Source organism: Mytilus edulis, chromosome 10 (genome assembly GCF_963676685.1).
Source record: "Mytilus edulis chromosome 10, xbMytEdul2.2, whole genome shotgun sequence".
Taxonomy (NCBI): domain Eukaryota; kingdom Metazoa; phylum Mollusca; class Bivalvia; order Mytilida; family Mytilidae; genus Mytilus; species Mytilus edulis.
In genome coordinates, this window is record NC_092353.1 from 81007074 (window position 1) to 81023344 (window position 16271).

The window sequence follows — 16271 nt, forward strand, 5'->3', positions numbered from 1 at the left end:
TTTGACACAACTAATAATATATTACAGTAAATACGAGCGAAAAACATCTTTATAAGTAAAGAATTGCCACATAAAAACTAAATACACGGGAAATATCAAAGTTCACGAAGTCTTGTCTGATTAATCTTTTACAAAAAAAAAAAAAAAAAGTCCAAGCAAAGTGGGGGGGCGTACGCCCTCTACGCCCCCCTCTGGATCCGCCACTGCTTTTAATGTCTGAAGTAATAATATTAGCTTCAGATGAAATACCATTAACAAGCAAAGGAACAGCACTAACATCTAAATCAGTACCACAAGACTCAGAACTGCTGATACTAGTAAATAAAGAAGGACAAGGAGTTACTGCCTGTATGGTTGTTCCATGAAAACCACTCTTATCTTTACCTACACCAACAACAGAATAAGACTGATTTTTATCTAAGTTATCAAAACTAGCTACAACAAAACTGTTTGAAGTAAGAAACCTTTGCTGCTGTTCTAACTGCCTACATCTGTTAGTAATGTACCTTCTTAAGGAATCTTTTGACACTCCAAGACCTAGTCTAGCATTTATTGATAGAAATGTAGACGAGGCATTAGAGAACTTGTCACAAATATCAGTCACGAGAAGATGTAAAGGTTGTACACACTGAGCATTTTGACAATTAAATATACAGCTACACATATACAATCTTGGAAATGCTCTATTTACATTAAATGGGGTCTCAATATAATGATGATCCCATGATGCAACAGTTTTTACAAATTCTTTGTCCTCTTTGTCAGTTGCACTCAACCTATATAAAAAGTTCCACAGAACTGGGGGAATCTGATTTATTTCATGCTTAGCATCAAAAGCATGTATATCAGGCAAACATGAGTTTGCGGTCTTACCTGTGGTATATGATTTAACAAAAGACCTCAATATTTGTAGTGCTTCACTCAAAATTTCATGTTTCGGTGTAATTTTATTTTTCATAGCTATAATGGTAGAATTTTTTTCTATCAACTGTTCACTGATATCATTTTTCTCAGATGTAAGCTGGTTATTTTTAACAGTAAGACTATGTAAACAGTTTATAAAATTTATCCCGTTTCTATATATTAAACGTCCATCCTGTTTTCTTTTAGGCACAAAAACCTGCAAACACTTACTAAATCTAATTTTCAACATTTTAAAAATCCATTTATTGCTGTGCTGTAATTTTTTTAGATCAGTTTCAGATATAACATATTCAAATTTTGCTATATTAATATATAAATACTGTTTGAACTTTTCATATATATTTGGAAGCAACAAAGATTCTTCCTTCAAAAAGGATTCTAAAACAATATCTTTAATTTGCTCAAAAGTATAAAGATCAATATTTTCTTGGCTAACAGACTCGTCAAACTTAAATTTTTGAACTTGTTCACACATATATTGGGAAGTTTGATATTTCAAATCTTCCCCAGCATCAGACCTACAAAATGCATTGAAATTTTTGTAACATAGTGAACAGCAAAATATTTTTTCTTTAGTATCTACATCAGTGTCATGTTGTAATTCTAATGTTAAATATTTTGTGAAAACATCAACATTCTCTTTAACTATAGAAATAAACCTCTTACTGGAGGACTTTTCACATATGACACACTCAACATGCCGAGATATTTCTCTTTTAAAATTACTTAAAGCATTATAATGAATATGACATAAAATACCATTTACATTACATTTGTCTGAAAATTTATCTAAAAAGTTTATATCAAATTTTCTTTCTAGTAAATTTGGATCAATAGATGTTAAGTGATCACCTTTTTCTGAGCATAAATTAAAATTATGGAGAAAACATGTACTTTTACTTTCATTTGCTCCATCTACATTTGAACAAGGTTTTTTTGATGATGAAACTCCAATTTCATTTTCCTCAGTAACTTTTGCAAATGCACGTTTAAATTTCATTTCGCATGTTCTGCAAATACAAGCACTTTCAGAATAATTATACATTTGAACAATAAACTGAAAAAAATCATAATTATCAGTTTTTTTCTGGATAAGATGAATATACCTATCATTGTGACGTTCACAGTGAATGCAAGGTCCAGGCTCTCTTTCAGGATGTACCTTAAAACAGTTGGTCTTTTTAGACATATTTTTTAATTTGTCAAAATAATCTCAGTATTTAAAGGTTTAAGTTTGAGCGTTCCTGATGAAGGACCCAAGCGTACCTAATGAAGGACCTACATAATTGTAAGCTTTTCTGACGAAAGACCCGAGCGTACCTAATGAAGGACCTACATAATTGTAAGCTTTTCTGATAAAGGACCTGAGCGTATCTAAAGAAGGACCTACAGTTGTAAGCGTTCCTGATGAAGGACCTAAATATAAACAAAAATTTTGCGTTTGCTACATGTGTATTCACATTTTATTTTATATTGGTATTAGATATTTTTAAAATTATACCAAGCCATATAAAAACCACAAATAAGCTATGTGACATATATGCTGAAAATGAATACACAACATTTTATATAAACGATGAAATAAGTCTTTTAAATACTGAAAAGGGTACTTAATTCTAAAATGTAATGCTAGAACATGATGTACCTAAAGAACTTTCTCATGTCAGGTAGCCCTAAATTCATGTATATATGCAAGTATGGTTACTAAAATGCAAAAATTGCAAACATATTAACAAACAACACAAATAAAAAACAAAACAAAGAATACAATAAGGATGTCAATAATCTGGAAAACCTGAAATATGTTTAACTTATTTTATCAGAATGGACCAATATTTAACAAAATTGCAATGCTGTTGACAAACAATGGGCAGTTGTTTGGGTTCGGTTTCACATAACTATTTCAGTTTTTAAAAGAAAAAATCCTGTTTTAGCAAAGGTTGAACTTTTTTCTATGCAAGAAAACTAAACACTATCATCACACGACCTCAATGAATGTAGATGAAATTATGACGAAGCAAAAGTTTGTGTTGACAAAATTAAAATTCCATGTAGTGAATTAGGGTAACACGAATTACCGAATAACAGTGTTATTATCCGAATAACTCATGTAATTACCGAATAACTCTTCAAATATCCATATTAACACATTTAAGTGACTTTTAAACATATATTATTGAATAGAATTATAATAGAAGTGTATTTTATAACCTAAAAATAATTTACAAGTTGCAGGTAAGTTAATATTGATCATTATAAAATTATGGATATCGGTGTGTACTTCCAAGATGGCGACCAAGGAAATCGTATTGAATGAATAAAAGAAAGATTGCATATGCCTTCAAAGGAAAACGCTATGAAATTCAGAAAATCGTATTGATAGATCTGAGCGCTACTGTCTAAATCTTCCTATATCTATCTTTCAGTATATTTCTAGCACTTGGCAGAATTTTAATAATTTAGATGATTCTTCCAAATGTTTATGAATGTTTGTAACGGAATAGAAGTTCCTTTATAATATAAGTTCCAAAAGGAAAAGTATTCTGGAATATTATTTCCACTGGAATAAATATTACAGAATATGTTCCTAACGGAATAAATGATATAGAATATTTGTTCCAACAGGAACAAATATTACATGTATCAGACATTGTTTATAACAAAATTTCTGGTGGAACATCTGTTAGGCGGAACAAATATACGTTGACATGTTAACACAAGAAAACTTTACTATTATGGAAAATAGTGATTTTATTGGTAGTTCTTTTGACTCAAGAAGAACATGTTTTGATTCTGTTGTTGAATATCAATGTGTTTGGCGTCTAAATTGTTAATTATGTTTGGGCTCTGATTCTGACTAGGGTTTATTTTTATATAAATTAATGATATATCTTTTATATTGTAATGTCTTATTGTTGAATTAATTACTTCTATCATTGTAATTGATTTATATGCTCATTATGGGCCCTGTAATTTGAAATATATTCTTAGTTATTCTTATTATTATATGATGAAACTGAAAAGTCAAACACACCTTTGAAGACAAACGTAGTTTAAAGTAATTGAAACAGTATTCGTAATTCCATTTAAAAAAAAATCAAAACAAAAAATATGTAGTTTGAAATAAACCAACTTGACTTTTATCAATTTTAAAATCAACATAATAAATAATAATCATATAAAAAGAATAATATTGAATTAACACTTTAGTGCAAATTGTGAAGCAGAGTCGTCTCCCATGTAACAAGTCGAAGGGCAGAATAAATATGAGTGCTATATACAGGGGAATTATATCAGTAGCAGACAAATTTGTCCCAGCTAAACTAGCCCCTTTTTGGAATCACCCAGCTGGTATGAATGAGAAAAATGTCTAGCCTTTAAGACGCATGCACTTTTTTCTGTCAAGACTCAAAATTGAAAGGTCGACTTGAATCAAACAATTATTTTGAGACTCACCAAATTATTTATTCTCTCAAAATACAAGTAACATTTAATCATTTTGTAGTTTAGGTAATCATTGTTCTGTATATAGCGACAGTGTGCATGTGCAGGATAAAGTTATACATTGTAGCCGTAGGGGGGTCGGAGGGGTCCTGATTCCGAAATCCTGGGCTTAAAAACATGAAATCCTTAGGTCCCTAATTTTAAAATTTAAATCCTGACATCCTGAGCTTCGAAAAAAAGAATTCCTGCATCCTGAAATCCTGAGCTTAAACACCCAATAGTGGAGTCCCAATAAAGGTCAGCCCCCCTCCCTGATAATCGCTTAGTTAAAATCAGTCATCATCTTCTTCTCTTGAATGCTGAAGTGTAAAATTTCCTGGAACTTGTGCTTCTTCTCTTGAATGCTGAAGTGTAAAATTTCCTGGAACTTGTGTGCTAACAGCTATGAACATATGGACTTAATTAAACATGTTAAAACAGCATATTGTCAGATCCAATTACATGTACAAGGATTCTGTTTTAACAGTCTTGCATTGTTTCGGTATCGGGATCGTTCGCCCTGATTACATGTTCGCCCTAGGTTCGTTCGCACTGAGTTTGTTCGCCCTGGGTTCCTTCGCCCTATATTCATTTATGATATGTATGTTACATTAATAAATGTAATAAACGAAATATATACATATATATACATGTATATATATATATATATTGAAATTTATGTACATGTATATCTATTGAAATTTATGTACATGTATATCTATTGAAATTTATGTACATGTTTATCTATTGAAATTTATGTACATGTATATATATATATATATTTATTGAAATTTATGTACATGTATATATATAAATATATTTATTGAAATTTATGTACATGTATATATATTTATTGAAATTTATGTACATGTATATCTATTGAAATTTATGTATATGTAGATCTATTAAAAGTTAAATACAGAATATTTGCCAAATTTATATTAATTAAATAAAATTCTTGGCTTCATTGTTACACTTTATTTTATAATTACATCGTAAATATTCGGCCAAATTGTAGACTGACTTCAACACATTCAATTATATACACACAACACAACACTATATACTAAAAAATAAAATCAGGGCGAACGGACTCAGGGCGAACAAGTATTAGGGCGAACAGAAACTAGGGTGAACCAGAATCAGGGCGGATGGACCCGGATTCCATTGTTTCAGCTTTAATGGTTTTCTATTTATTTATATTTAGAAATTTCGTATTGGTATTCCGTACAAATTAACTGCATGACTGTGATTTTTAATTTAAAAACATTTTTACAATTTTCTCTCAATCTATCAAAAAATTCGCATCTTTGCCATGTTTGCTGAATTATTTATTCTGAAACAATATTTTCATTATCCTGTAATCAGCCAATTGTGGTGTTTGGATGTATAAAATACTCATCCACACTTGCTATTTTAACTTGGATGGAGAGTTGTCTCATTTGCACTACCACATCTTCTTACATTTGTATATTTAAATACTGGAGTTCAATTTGTCTTTAAAAGAAAAATCACTTTTCAACAGATTACAGATTGTACCAAGTTTCAAGTCAGGATTTTTTTTCAGAAAGTCTCTATCTTATAAGCATAGATAGTAACTTACCTCAAGTAAGTTTCAAAGGTAAAAAAAGTTGTGCTACTAAGCGTGCACACCTAAAGATTGTATATGTTACAGGCATTTTCTAAATTTAGGCCGTTTCTAAATTTAGGCTGTTTCTAAATTTAGACTGTTTCTCAAACTTAGGTTGAAGTGTTCAAACCTGAATCATAATATATTTTGCTGTTGCATTACCTTTACTGAAAAACCCTTAACTTTCGACATCATTGTGGTTTGCAATAAGCACACGTGTCACACATGCATATCTTCTTTTTCATAGGTTCCAAAAATCAAAGTACATTATAACGTGATTAGTTTTACTTGTATCTTTTGGCTTATAGCTTTTCACTGACTGAAGCAGATCTGCCCATGACGGAAGATGCTTCTTTCGCAGGAGACGCTTATCCTGTCAAAGCACTGTCATTTGTCTTTTGAATGCAGTTTGAAGGATTTTTTTTGCAGTTTTGGTTATTACATTTCATATTATCATAAAGCCTATAGAGATAAACTGTAAACAGCATTAACGTTCAGAAAATTACAATCTACAAATAAGACAATATGAAAAAAATTGTCAATAGATCCCTTATGGAGTTATTGCAATTTATATTCAATTTAAAAAAAAATGTTATCTTTTACAAAAAAAAAATTCCACTTCATTTACTGGACCACATAAATTCAAACTTAGCCACAATTTGCAATAGGCTATCTTGATTGAAAAATGTATCCGATGACACTGCCAACCATATATTTACTTCACAACAAAATACAGCCTTGTATAGAAAAACCCATATTGTAGAGGGGAGTTTGTTTCAATTTTGATGTACGAATTTAAAATTCTCATTATTTCTGACAGGGAACTTTAAATATATTGCCATATTTTATTTAAATGCAACACGTTCCGCACATTTTCTATTTTTTTTTATTGGTGATCTACAGGTGAAATTTTCTATCCCTATCCAAAATACTTTCACTTCAATTGCAAGCGGCAGTCTAAATTCCTGTCCCTTATCCGGGTCGAACCCCTACAGAAATATCCCATGCAAATTATAACCAAATTGTTCACGTCTTAAAAATGCATGACATATTTGCGACTGAACAATGCTGACGGCAAACAAACAGCAATCAGTCAATTAAAAATAATCTTTTTGTCAACAAATGTTTGGCTTTACTGTTTTGAATCTCAATTTCTAAAAAATCTATTGTGAATTTTGTTCTATTGATAGAACAATTTGTCTTCTGCCATTTTGACAAAATAATCATAAATTCACTACTTGTACAAAATGTTGTATCTGAATTACAAGATTAAGTAAGTTCGCACTTTACGTAGTTTAACTAAAAAGAATATATCATATGACAAACAAACCTTCCCAGACATACAAATGCCAGATGGGTTTTGAAAAATGAATAATTCTACGGAACCATTAGTTATTTTCTTTGCAAGATATCGTGTTTTTGTTCACTTTTGTCAATGATATCCTTCTTCTATAAATTGCCTGAAACTGATCAGGCAATTTGTTGAATTTTGCTTCAAAATTTCAGTCAATTTGCAAAATGACTAGGTATTTTTAGTCTTTTTGTATTATGCCTGTCAAGTTTAGGCATTTTATAAATTGCCTGAAAATTCAGTCATTTTACAATATGCCTAAGTTTAAAAAATGCCTGTAACATATATATTGTCATGATGTTGCGTAAAATGTATATGAACATGATTAAAGATTACAGTACCATGCATAACCTTTTTTGTTGTTTTTTAGGTCCCAAGACTATATTTTTCTGGGCTCCATCTTTTAAATGGGTAAGTTGACTGATCTATTATTTAGAAAAACATGAAAAACAAACACAGATAAAATAACCAAGTAAAAATTAAAACACAGCTAGAGCAAAACTGGTATACACAGTTAATAATAGTTTCTTTGATGAGTTTAGTTATTCACACTATAACAACTTCAAACTTGTGTTTTAAAAAATATCTATAAAAATGGAGTTACATGAATTTAAAAATATATGAAGTAATCTTTATCTTTTGATTTATAAATTGTATGGTTAGATATTGCTGGTAGTGGTATTGCAGACAATTCCTGCTCCCCTGGCTGAGAACTTTATCTATCTTTTGATGTATATTTTGTAGGGTTTAGTTATTGCTGGTATTGCTGACATTGCCCGCCCTGCTGAGAAACTTAGTCCACCACAGTCAACAGCCTTAGCAGCAACAGGTAAAAGAAAATTTGAGGTTAACATTCTCACTGATAATAAAGTGTGAATTACATGATTATATATAGAGCATGTACGTGCGGGTGCACTTGACTCCATCAATTAAAACTGGCCATCACAAAAAACCCAAAAGAGTTCTCAAAAGTGGTGTTAAAACACCAACAAATAATCAATCAATCAATGATGTACATTGTATAGATATAAGTTTATTCTTTTTTAAGATCATCAAGTTTTTTAAAGTGCATTAAGGGCCCTTTATAGCTTGCCATTCGGTGTAAACCAAGGCCGTGTTGAAGACCTTCCTTTGACCGATAATTGTTTACTTTTACAAATTATATTTATAATCTTTGCTGGAATCATGGGATTCGATAATTTTTTAGCACTATGTCACCTTGTGAACACTCCTGTTCTGAAACTTTGTCCAAAAGTTGTTGTGCTGGGTAGAATTATTTTTTCTGCTATTCATGTTGACATGACCACTATCAATTTTGTCAGTTTTATTGGAATAAGACTATTTTTGTCCTTCTAATTAAGGTAGTGCATAACATTACAGGGAGATAACTCTGTAAACATCAACTGAACGTTTTGATCACAATTTATTGTAAAGGAAGTAAAAAGCTTCTAAAAGATCAAAATAAATGTTTGTCAAACTGCTATATATCCAATGAAATTTTTCTGATAAAGTGTTGTTGAATTTTTATTTTTAAATTTTAATATTTTTGTCAAAGAGTCAAAGTAAACTTGTCAAAATTTTATGAAAATTAAACAAGACAAATTGAAAATTTTTTTAGTAATGGTGTTGGGTACCATCATAATAATCCTTTGCAAACACTATTTAAAGCTGAAAGCATTATACTTGGAAGGATTGTGTATCTTTGTGTGATGTATTTCATAATACATTACTGTCATTTTGATTTAACAATGTTGGCATGAGTTATTGAACTTTGATCATTTATTTTTTATGTACTTTTTGCCTGAATGATTTAATACTGAGTCAAATTTATTTTTTTTATATTTTCGTCCAATATATATCCAAATGATACCTTGTGGGTGCTACTATTTTAAACCATAGATGTAAAGCTTCCATACGTCGTGAGATTGACAATCATCATATGAATTTAGCTGATATTTTGATTCGACAACTTTTGGGAATGTAATAACATGACTATGACCATTTTTGTACGATAAGAAAATTTTGTCATTGCATATATACCCCCTCAAAATCAATTTCTCTTCTGAAATTACAATGTAAAAAGAGTATGTCTTAAAGTGTTAAATTCTCCATATTAAGGTAGATAGGGTGTCTTCCTCCATCTTAGATTTTAAAATACTAGAAAACAAGGTTAGATTTTTGATGAAATGTGCAAATTTTTATAGTAGTAGGTAATTCATGTGTAACATGGGAGGCAACTTAAATGCAAGGGCAGATAATTCAGATAGTGTTGCTTTTACAATAGAATGTGTTAGGAATTTACCCATTTTTGCATGTAGCAAGAAAACGGGTCCAGTGACCCCATTTTCTCTTTTTCTTATCTGAAAGCATAATATTGGAGCTATCTTCTCATACTTTATCCCAAAATTCTATGGTGTGGTTTGCGTTTTATTTCAGAAAATTGGGTTTTCTATGCATAATCCATACACAATCTTGACAATTTTTGCACAACCTGTAGTGTGAAAATAAGTCCGTTGACCCATTCTTTTTATTAATGTTTTTAATCAAGCAGGATATGAACTACATTTTGGCAAACTATTAAAAGATTCTATGGATTATAATTTAGACACCCACTCTACCTTAAGTTTAATGTCCAAGTTCTTTCTCAGATTTCTAATTGCCCTACATTTCAATCCGTTTCAAACTGAAGTTATATTGCCTTCAGTAACTGTTTTGAATTATCAAGCCAACTTCAGGAATAGTCAAACTTTGAAATAATAGATCCTGTATGGTTTAATTGTCAAGTAGGAAGAATATATTTGTAGTTTAGTTATGGACATTAATGAAAATTTCCTTAAAATGACTGAACTCTTCCAGCATGAACAATATTTTTATTGAAGGTTTTCTTTGGGCAAGCTGGTCATCGTTGATAATTTCACAATTTACCTGATAAACCTTGGCAATTGCTGGCTGTTTGAACAATATTTTTGTTAAAGATTTTCTTTGAGCCAGATTGTCATTGATAGTTATTCTTACAATTTACAAGGTATTGTGTAACAAGATTTTGATCAAAGGTTGTATTTAAGCAAGATGGTCTTCTGTATATATGGTATAAAACCCTGGCTGTTTGAACAATATTTTTATTAAAGGTTTTATATGGGCAAGATGGTCATTGATAATACTTCCACGAATTTGGCCATATTTTGTGTGTAACATATTTGTTGGGTGTACAGGACTGTTTCAGATGACCAGAATTTTCAAGTAAGTCTTCAACTCTTGTACAATGACGAATCTTATGCCTTGTTGCAGGAGCACCTCATAAATAACTAGATACCATCAATCTTATCTAATCCAAACAGCTCAGCTTGACAAACTAAACATAGAAATAGGTAGTATGTTCCAGTTTAAACTACTAGTACAGAATGTAAAGGATTATGGGTAATTTTGGGGGATTCCTACACTAAACTGAGGCTAATGTTTTGCCATTGGTTGATTATGTGTTAAACTGAAAATTGTGAGCCAATCAAAGCATTTTGACAAACATTTTGAATTATTACCCATATTGCTTTAGATTTTGAATAAAAATGAATGATTCATAAATTTTTGTATTAGCTTAAGCATGTTTATAAGCATGTCCCTTATAATGCTTATATACCTGTATTTAAAGTACAGATTTTCTAGAATTCTTTCTTGCTGACTGAGCAATAATTTTATTGTTATTTAAGGTTTTATATGGGCACGATGGTGTTTGATTATTACACCAAGAATTTGGGCTCTCAGTCTGTGTAATGTATTTGTTGGTTGTACTGGATTCGTTCAGTTGTATAGAATTCATAAGTAAGTTTTTCAGCGCCATCTTACTATGCACTAGAACCACATATATAACCAGACATAAAATTTGTCTAATCCAGACAACACTGTTTAATGTCATTCTATTAGATGACCTGCCTTTTGTTATTAAGTTTTAAGGGATTAAAAATTTAAAATCAGGATAAGACAAAAAAAAAATGTCCAGCTGGCTAAAATATTTTTTGGAAGCCCTGCAGTCTGAAACTGCATTTACTTGGCCATTTGCTTGTATATTTAATTAAAGCGACACAAAACAAACTTAAATATTCATCTTATCTTTTTTATAACTGCCTTTGTTTTAATGTTTGCATAAGAGACAAAATAAAGCCTTGCAAAATACAAAAAAAGGTGTAAAATAAGGGATAAAATTTCATTCACAACTTGAAGAATTAGACCAAACAAATTATATTTATTTTTTCACTCTCTCCTTTTTATTTTCAAACCCTCGTATTTCAACACCACTGACTCCGTTTCAGTAAGAATATTTTACAGTAAATATTTACATGGACATCATTCAGCTTGTTGTTGGATTAGATAAGGTTTTAGATGCTAGTCATTTCAGAATGAAGAAGTCACCAGGATTAATGCACAATTTCCATTTTATTCCTACAGGTATCGTTTGGGCCCGATACTCGACAGTTATTACACCTAAAAACTGGAATCTCTTCACAGTAAATATATTTGTAGGGGCAACAGGCCTCTATCAATTATCTAGAATTATCAAGTAAGTTTGGGAGCACACTGAATACAATCTGATAAGATACAGATCTATTATCTATGCTTTGCTAACAAGGATCTGAAAATGCACAATTCTACTTTCTGTTTGAAAGACCTTTCGGGATTCTCTGGTTTTGTCCTAATGACAGACACCTTAAAATATTTGAAAGTTGGAATTTCATTGGCTAATTGGTTATAATTACTTGAACAGAGTGTTGTCAGAACCTTGTAAGCAAAGCATGGACACAGGATCTTTATTTTAATAAGATTGCACTGAATATAGCATGTCCAAAGGAGTTTTTAAATTTATCTTTTTTTCAATATTTTTAATTTTATTTTGTGTATAATATGTATGCTGTATATATCTTTATGTAAAGGATCAAGATAGAGTCCTCTTTTTACTGCATTTAACTAACAAAAGCTAGTTATTCTTAAGCAGAATACAAGAAATTTTTGTTATGAAGTTTAAATTCTGAATTTTCTTTTAGGCTTTTAATAGTTTTATAAAAAATATAAAAATATTCTTAATTCATAAAAATCAGTTAACTTGTTAAAAAAAACCAGCCTCAGCAGTCAAGTTTAGGAAATACAGCCCATACTATAAACTAGAACTTTAGAAAAATATAGACAGTTATCAATTATTTACTTTTAATACAGAATTCAAACAAGTATATTAACCAACTTTCTTGCAATATGTCAGATCAATTTAAATTTACTTTTTGTTTTTGTTAAAGTGATTGATTTGAAGACTCTACTAGGATATGTTGTATACTATACTATTTTGTTTTGTTTTAGTTTTCAATATTTACAGATTGCTTATTTAAAAAGCTTGCACACCTTTAGCTTGCAGTAATAGGAATGTGAAATGGCTTTATGTTTTGCTACTAACAGATATTTTCAGGTAGAGGTGATGTTTAACTGACTAATGTGACTTTGTAGTTAACTGTAGTTAACTGACCTCAACCGGGCACTGATTTAGACTGTAAGGGTTAAGATTTGTTGATTATTGCCATCATCACTAAATTTTTGAAAATTTAACTAAAAAACTTAAAAATCATGTTTCATTATATTTCCATTTGAATCATAGTCCGCATTTCCGCTTTAGTCAGCTGAAAACAAAACCCCGCCGTAGGCAGAAGTAAATTATCATTATGATCAATTTTATAATGCAATGGCCTATTACTTCCAAAATTAAGGATGCTATATATGACCAATAGGGTTGGAGAGTTTACATTGTAAACATTTGGCATAGATTTAGATGAGTGATAAAGGCTTTCAATGCCACTAATTGTAGGTTTTCAAGATCTTTGGGTTCAGTGCAATAATTTTATTATGAATTATCAAAGTCGTTAATTTGAGATAAAACACTTTCTATCATTTAAATTTGTGAGAACATCTTTTTTTCTCTTTTAGATAATTATTAACTTTGTGTAATAAAATGCATGTATACTATTACTAACTGCCTTACAACCTATAGAGGTATTAGAAACTAACAAATTGTGTGTTGTATATATTGTATAGTGATTTCAACATAATCAAGTTTTCTTCCATGAATTAATCAGAATAATATTATAAAGCGAGTAATTTACATTAAATTTACAGACATGTTATTTTAAAACATGAAACAATTTATCAAAATATTCAACCAGAAAAAATTGTTATAGAAATAAATAATCTGTAACAACTTAAATGAGTATTTGTCGTTAGAAGATCTCCATTTTGTTCTTTAGTGGAGGGGTAATCATTGTGACCCTGTTTTTGTAAAGGAGTCTTTTAAACCATTTATTTTATCATTTTTCATAATGATAGTAGATGAATCCATGGTTAAATGATTATTCAGGAAGAGACTGTGGTAAATGTGATAAGAACATAATCCTTGCAAAAGAACTAGACAAAGATGCTGAGCAGAATTTTTTATTTTTTTGTTATGATATTTTGATATTTATACTAATTGTTGCACATATATTTCAGTCATAGAAGATCATTAGCAGCACAAGACGCAAAAGTAGAAAAATGATGAACTGAAGATGTGATATCTAGTGTGATTTAGTGACAGTGTATGTGTGATAGAGAGAATGATCATTTTAACTGGATTATTTCCCTTGGCAAAGTGTGACAAGTTATCTCCCTTGTCAATGTCGCCATATATTTTTTTGTTCAGAACATTTCCCTTGGCAAAGTGTGACAAGTTATCTCCCTTGTCAATGTCGCCATGTATTTCCTTCCTTTTGTTCAGAACAATGAGAGAAGAGATGATCCTGACTGAGTTATTTCCCTTAGTAAAATTTAAATGAATTATCTCCCTTGTCATATCTCTGAAATTTATCATTTTGGTCTTCAATTCAAATCATCCGTTTTCTTTTTAAAATTTCCCTGATTGATGCAACTTCTCACTCTTTTACAACTCATTATTTTCAAACTGACAAAACTTGTTTTAATTTCTACATTTAAGAGTAAAGCTGTACTTTGAATAAATATTTTAAGTTTATATGAAGGACTTTTTAGATGTGACTGTTTGTTTGTGTGCATGGTTTTTATGTTTGAAGACCGGTTATTTCCAATACACCAGATATTGCTGTTTACACATGTCATAAAGTCTTTTTAAATTTTATTTGGTTTTATTGTTTCATCAGTTAATTGTACCAGATACTGTTGTCAGTGGCAGATCCAGGGGGAGGGTTCCGGGGGTTGGAACCTCCCTTTTTTTACTTGATCAATGCATTTGAATGGGGACATATAGTTGGAACCCCCCCCCCCCCCTTTTTGTCCTGGGTTGGGAACCCCCTCTTTTTCGAATGGCTGGATCCACCACTGGTTGTGTTATGTGTTATATTGTGAAAGGTGACACCATTCTCTCTTAATATGAAATTCTGTCATAATAAAAATTGAATGATCCATTTAGTGTAATTATTGTATTTCCTGTCGACAGCAATATAAGGTGTATAATTAAGATAATTTAAGACTAAGAGCTCTTATGTGTTATGTTTTATATTAATCAGTTTTTTTATTGTATTGTTATAAATACTGAATAAAAAAGAGTTTCCTGATATTCTCTTTTAATTACTGTAAAGTTGCAAGACACAACAATTTATTGGTATTACAGATGCAAATTCCTGTTTTTAAATGCAACAATCAGAACAAGTGATACACCATTAGAATATCAGTATTCAATTCCACTAATATTTGATTATTCCCCCGCTGTAGCAAAGGGGGCTTTAAGTTTTACCCTTGTCCTTTCTGTCGTACATCCGTACGTACAAAATTGGTTTTCATTCTCAACTTTTGTTTGCCTTATCAAATTTGAATTTTATAGCATCACTTTTACTGTTTTAGAGTTATGCCCCTTTACCGATTGAAAAGATTCTCTAACTTAAGTTTGCCTCAACCAAATGTTATGAAACTTATACACCATGCTAATAACCACAAAACACAGGTCAAGTTTTAATTTTGAGTTGTTTACATGTCTCAATAGAACAATGGGTGGAATACATCAATAAGACAGCAACTCATCAACACAAACAAAGACATCTAGTTCAACAAATGGTTTTCAGCAAAATCTGGATGCCTCATATCTTGTTTGCAGATCATTTTATGTTACGAAATTTCCATTGTCCTTTACCTTATTTCATGGTCCAGTGACTGCTTGTGAATTTCTCACTTGCTTTGAGTTATAGGATATATATATATATTTGGTATATGGGATCCTTGCAATGTCTACAGGTGTGTCAGACAGGGTTCATCTGACCTTGACCTCATTTCATGGATCAGTGATCAAGGTTAATGTTACATAATTAGGTTCAATTCTCAAATAGTTATACTACAATCAGTAGTTCAACTAAATGCGGTGTATTGAATAATTGTGGTGTTTACATGTCAGTCCTCCTCCTCCTCCTCCTCCTCCTCCTCGTCGTCGTCGTCGTCGTCGTCGTCGTCGTCGTCGTCGTCGTCGTCGTCGTCGTCGTCGTCGTCGTCGTCGTCGTCGTCGTCGTCGTCGTCGTCGTCGTCGTCGTCGTCGTCGTCGTCGTCGTCGTCGTCGTCGTCGTCGTCGTCGTCGTCGTCGTCGTCGTCGTCGTCGTCGTCGTCGTCGTCGTCGTCGTCGTCGTCATCATCATCATCATCATCATCATCATCATCATCATCATCATCATCATCATCATCATCATCATCATCATCATCATCATCATCATCATCATCATCATCATCATCATCATCATCATCATCATCATCATCATCATCATCATCATCATCATCATCATCATCATCATCATCATCATCATCATCATCATCATCATCATCATCATCATCATCATCATCATCATCATCATCATCATCATCATC

At 31.2% G+C, this 16271-nt stretch overlaps 1 protein-coding gene across 4 annotated transcripts; it reads left to right on the forward strand.

Moving 5' to 3' along the window:
- The first annotated feature begins 4134 nt into the window (after positions 1-4134).
- On the forward strand, positions 4135-15003 carry LOC139492012 (uncharacterized). Of its 4 annotated transcripts, XR_011656691.1 has the most exons (6): positions 4135-4275; positions 7759-7799; positions 8133-8217; positions 11829-11940; positions 13905-14028; positions 14098-15003. XR_011656691.1 is itself a non-coding variant. In XM_071280048.1 (5 exons), exons 1-5 carry the CDS (start codon positions 4191-4193, stop codon positions 13948-13950), a joined length of 369 nt encoding a protein of 122 aa, XP_071136149.1. In that variant the 5' UTR covers positions 4135-4190; the 3' UTR covers positions 13951-15003. The 4 variants fall into 4 exon arrangements, 3 of the variants coding, with proteins under 3 accessions (XP_071136149.1, XP_071136148.1, XP_071136150.1); XM_071280048.1 differs by lacking the exon at positions 11829-11940 and adding an exon at positions 10517-10628 and having other exon boundaries at positions 13905-15003; XM_071280047.1 differs by having other exon boundaries at positions 13905-15003.
- Positions 15004-16271: the final 1268 nt, after the last annotated feature.

Excerpts from the sequence above, each read along its gene's own strand:
- LOC139492012 (XM_071280048.1), top strand. The coding sequence starts at position 4,191 with ATGAGTGCTATATACAGGGGAATTATATCAGTAGCAGACAAATTTGTC. Across the intron at positions 4,276-7,758 it reads TTTTTGGAATCACCCAGCTG|GTCCCAAGACTATATTTTTC; the intron begins GTATGAATGAGA and ends GTTGTTTTTTAG. Across the intron at positions 10,629-13,904 it reads CAGATGACCAGAATTTTCAA|TCATAGAAGATCATTAGCAG; the intron begins GTAAGTCTTCAA and ends CATATATTTCAG.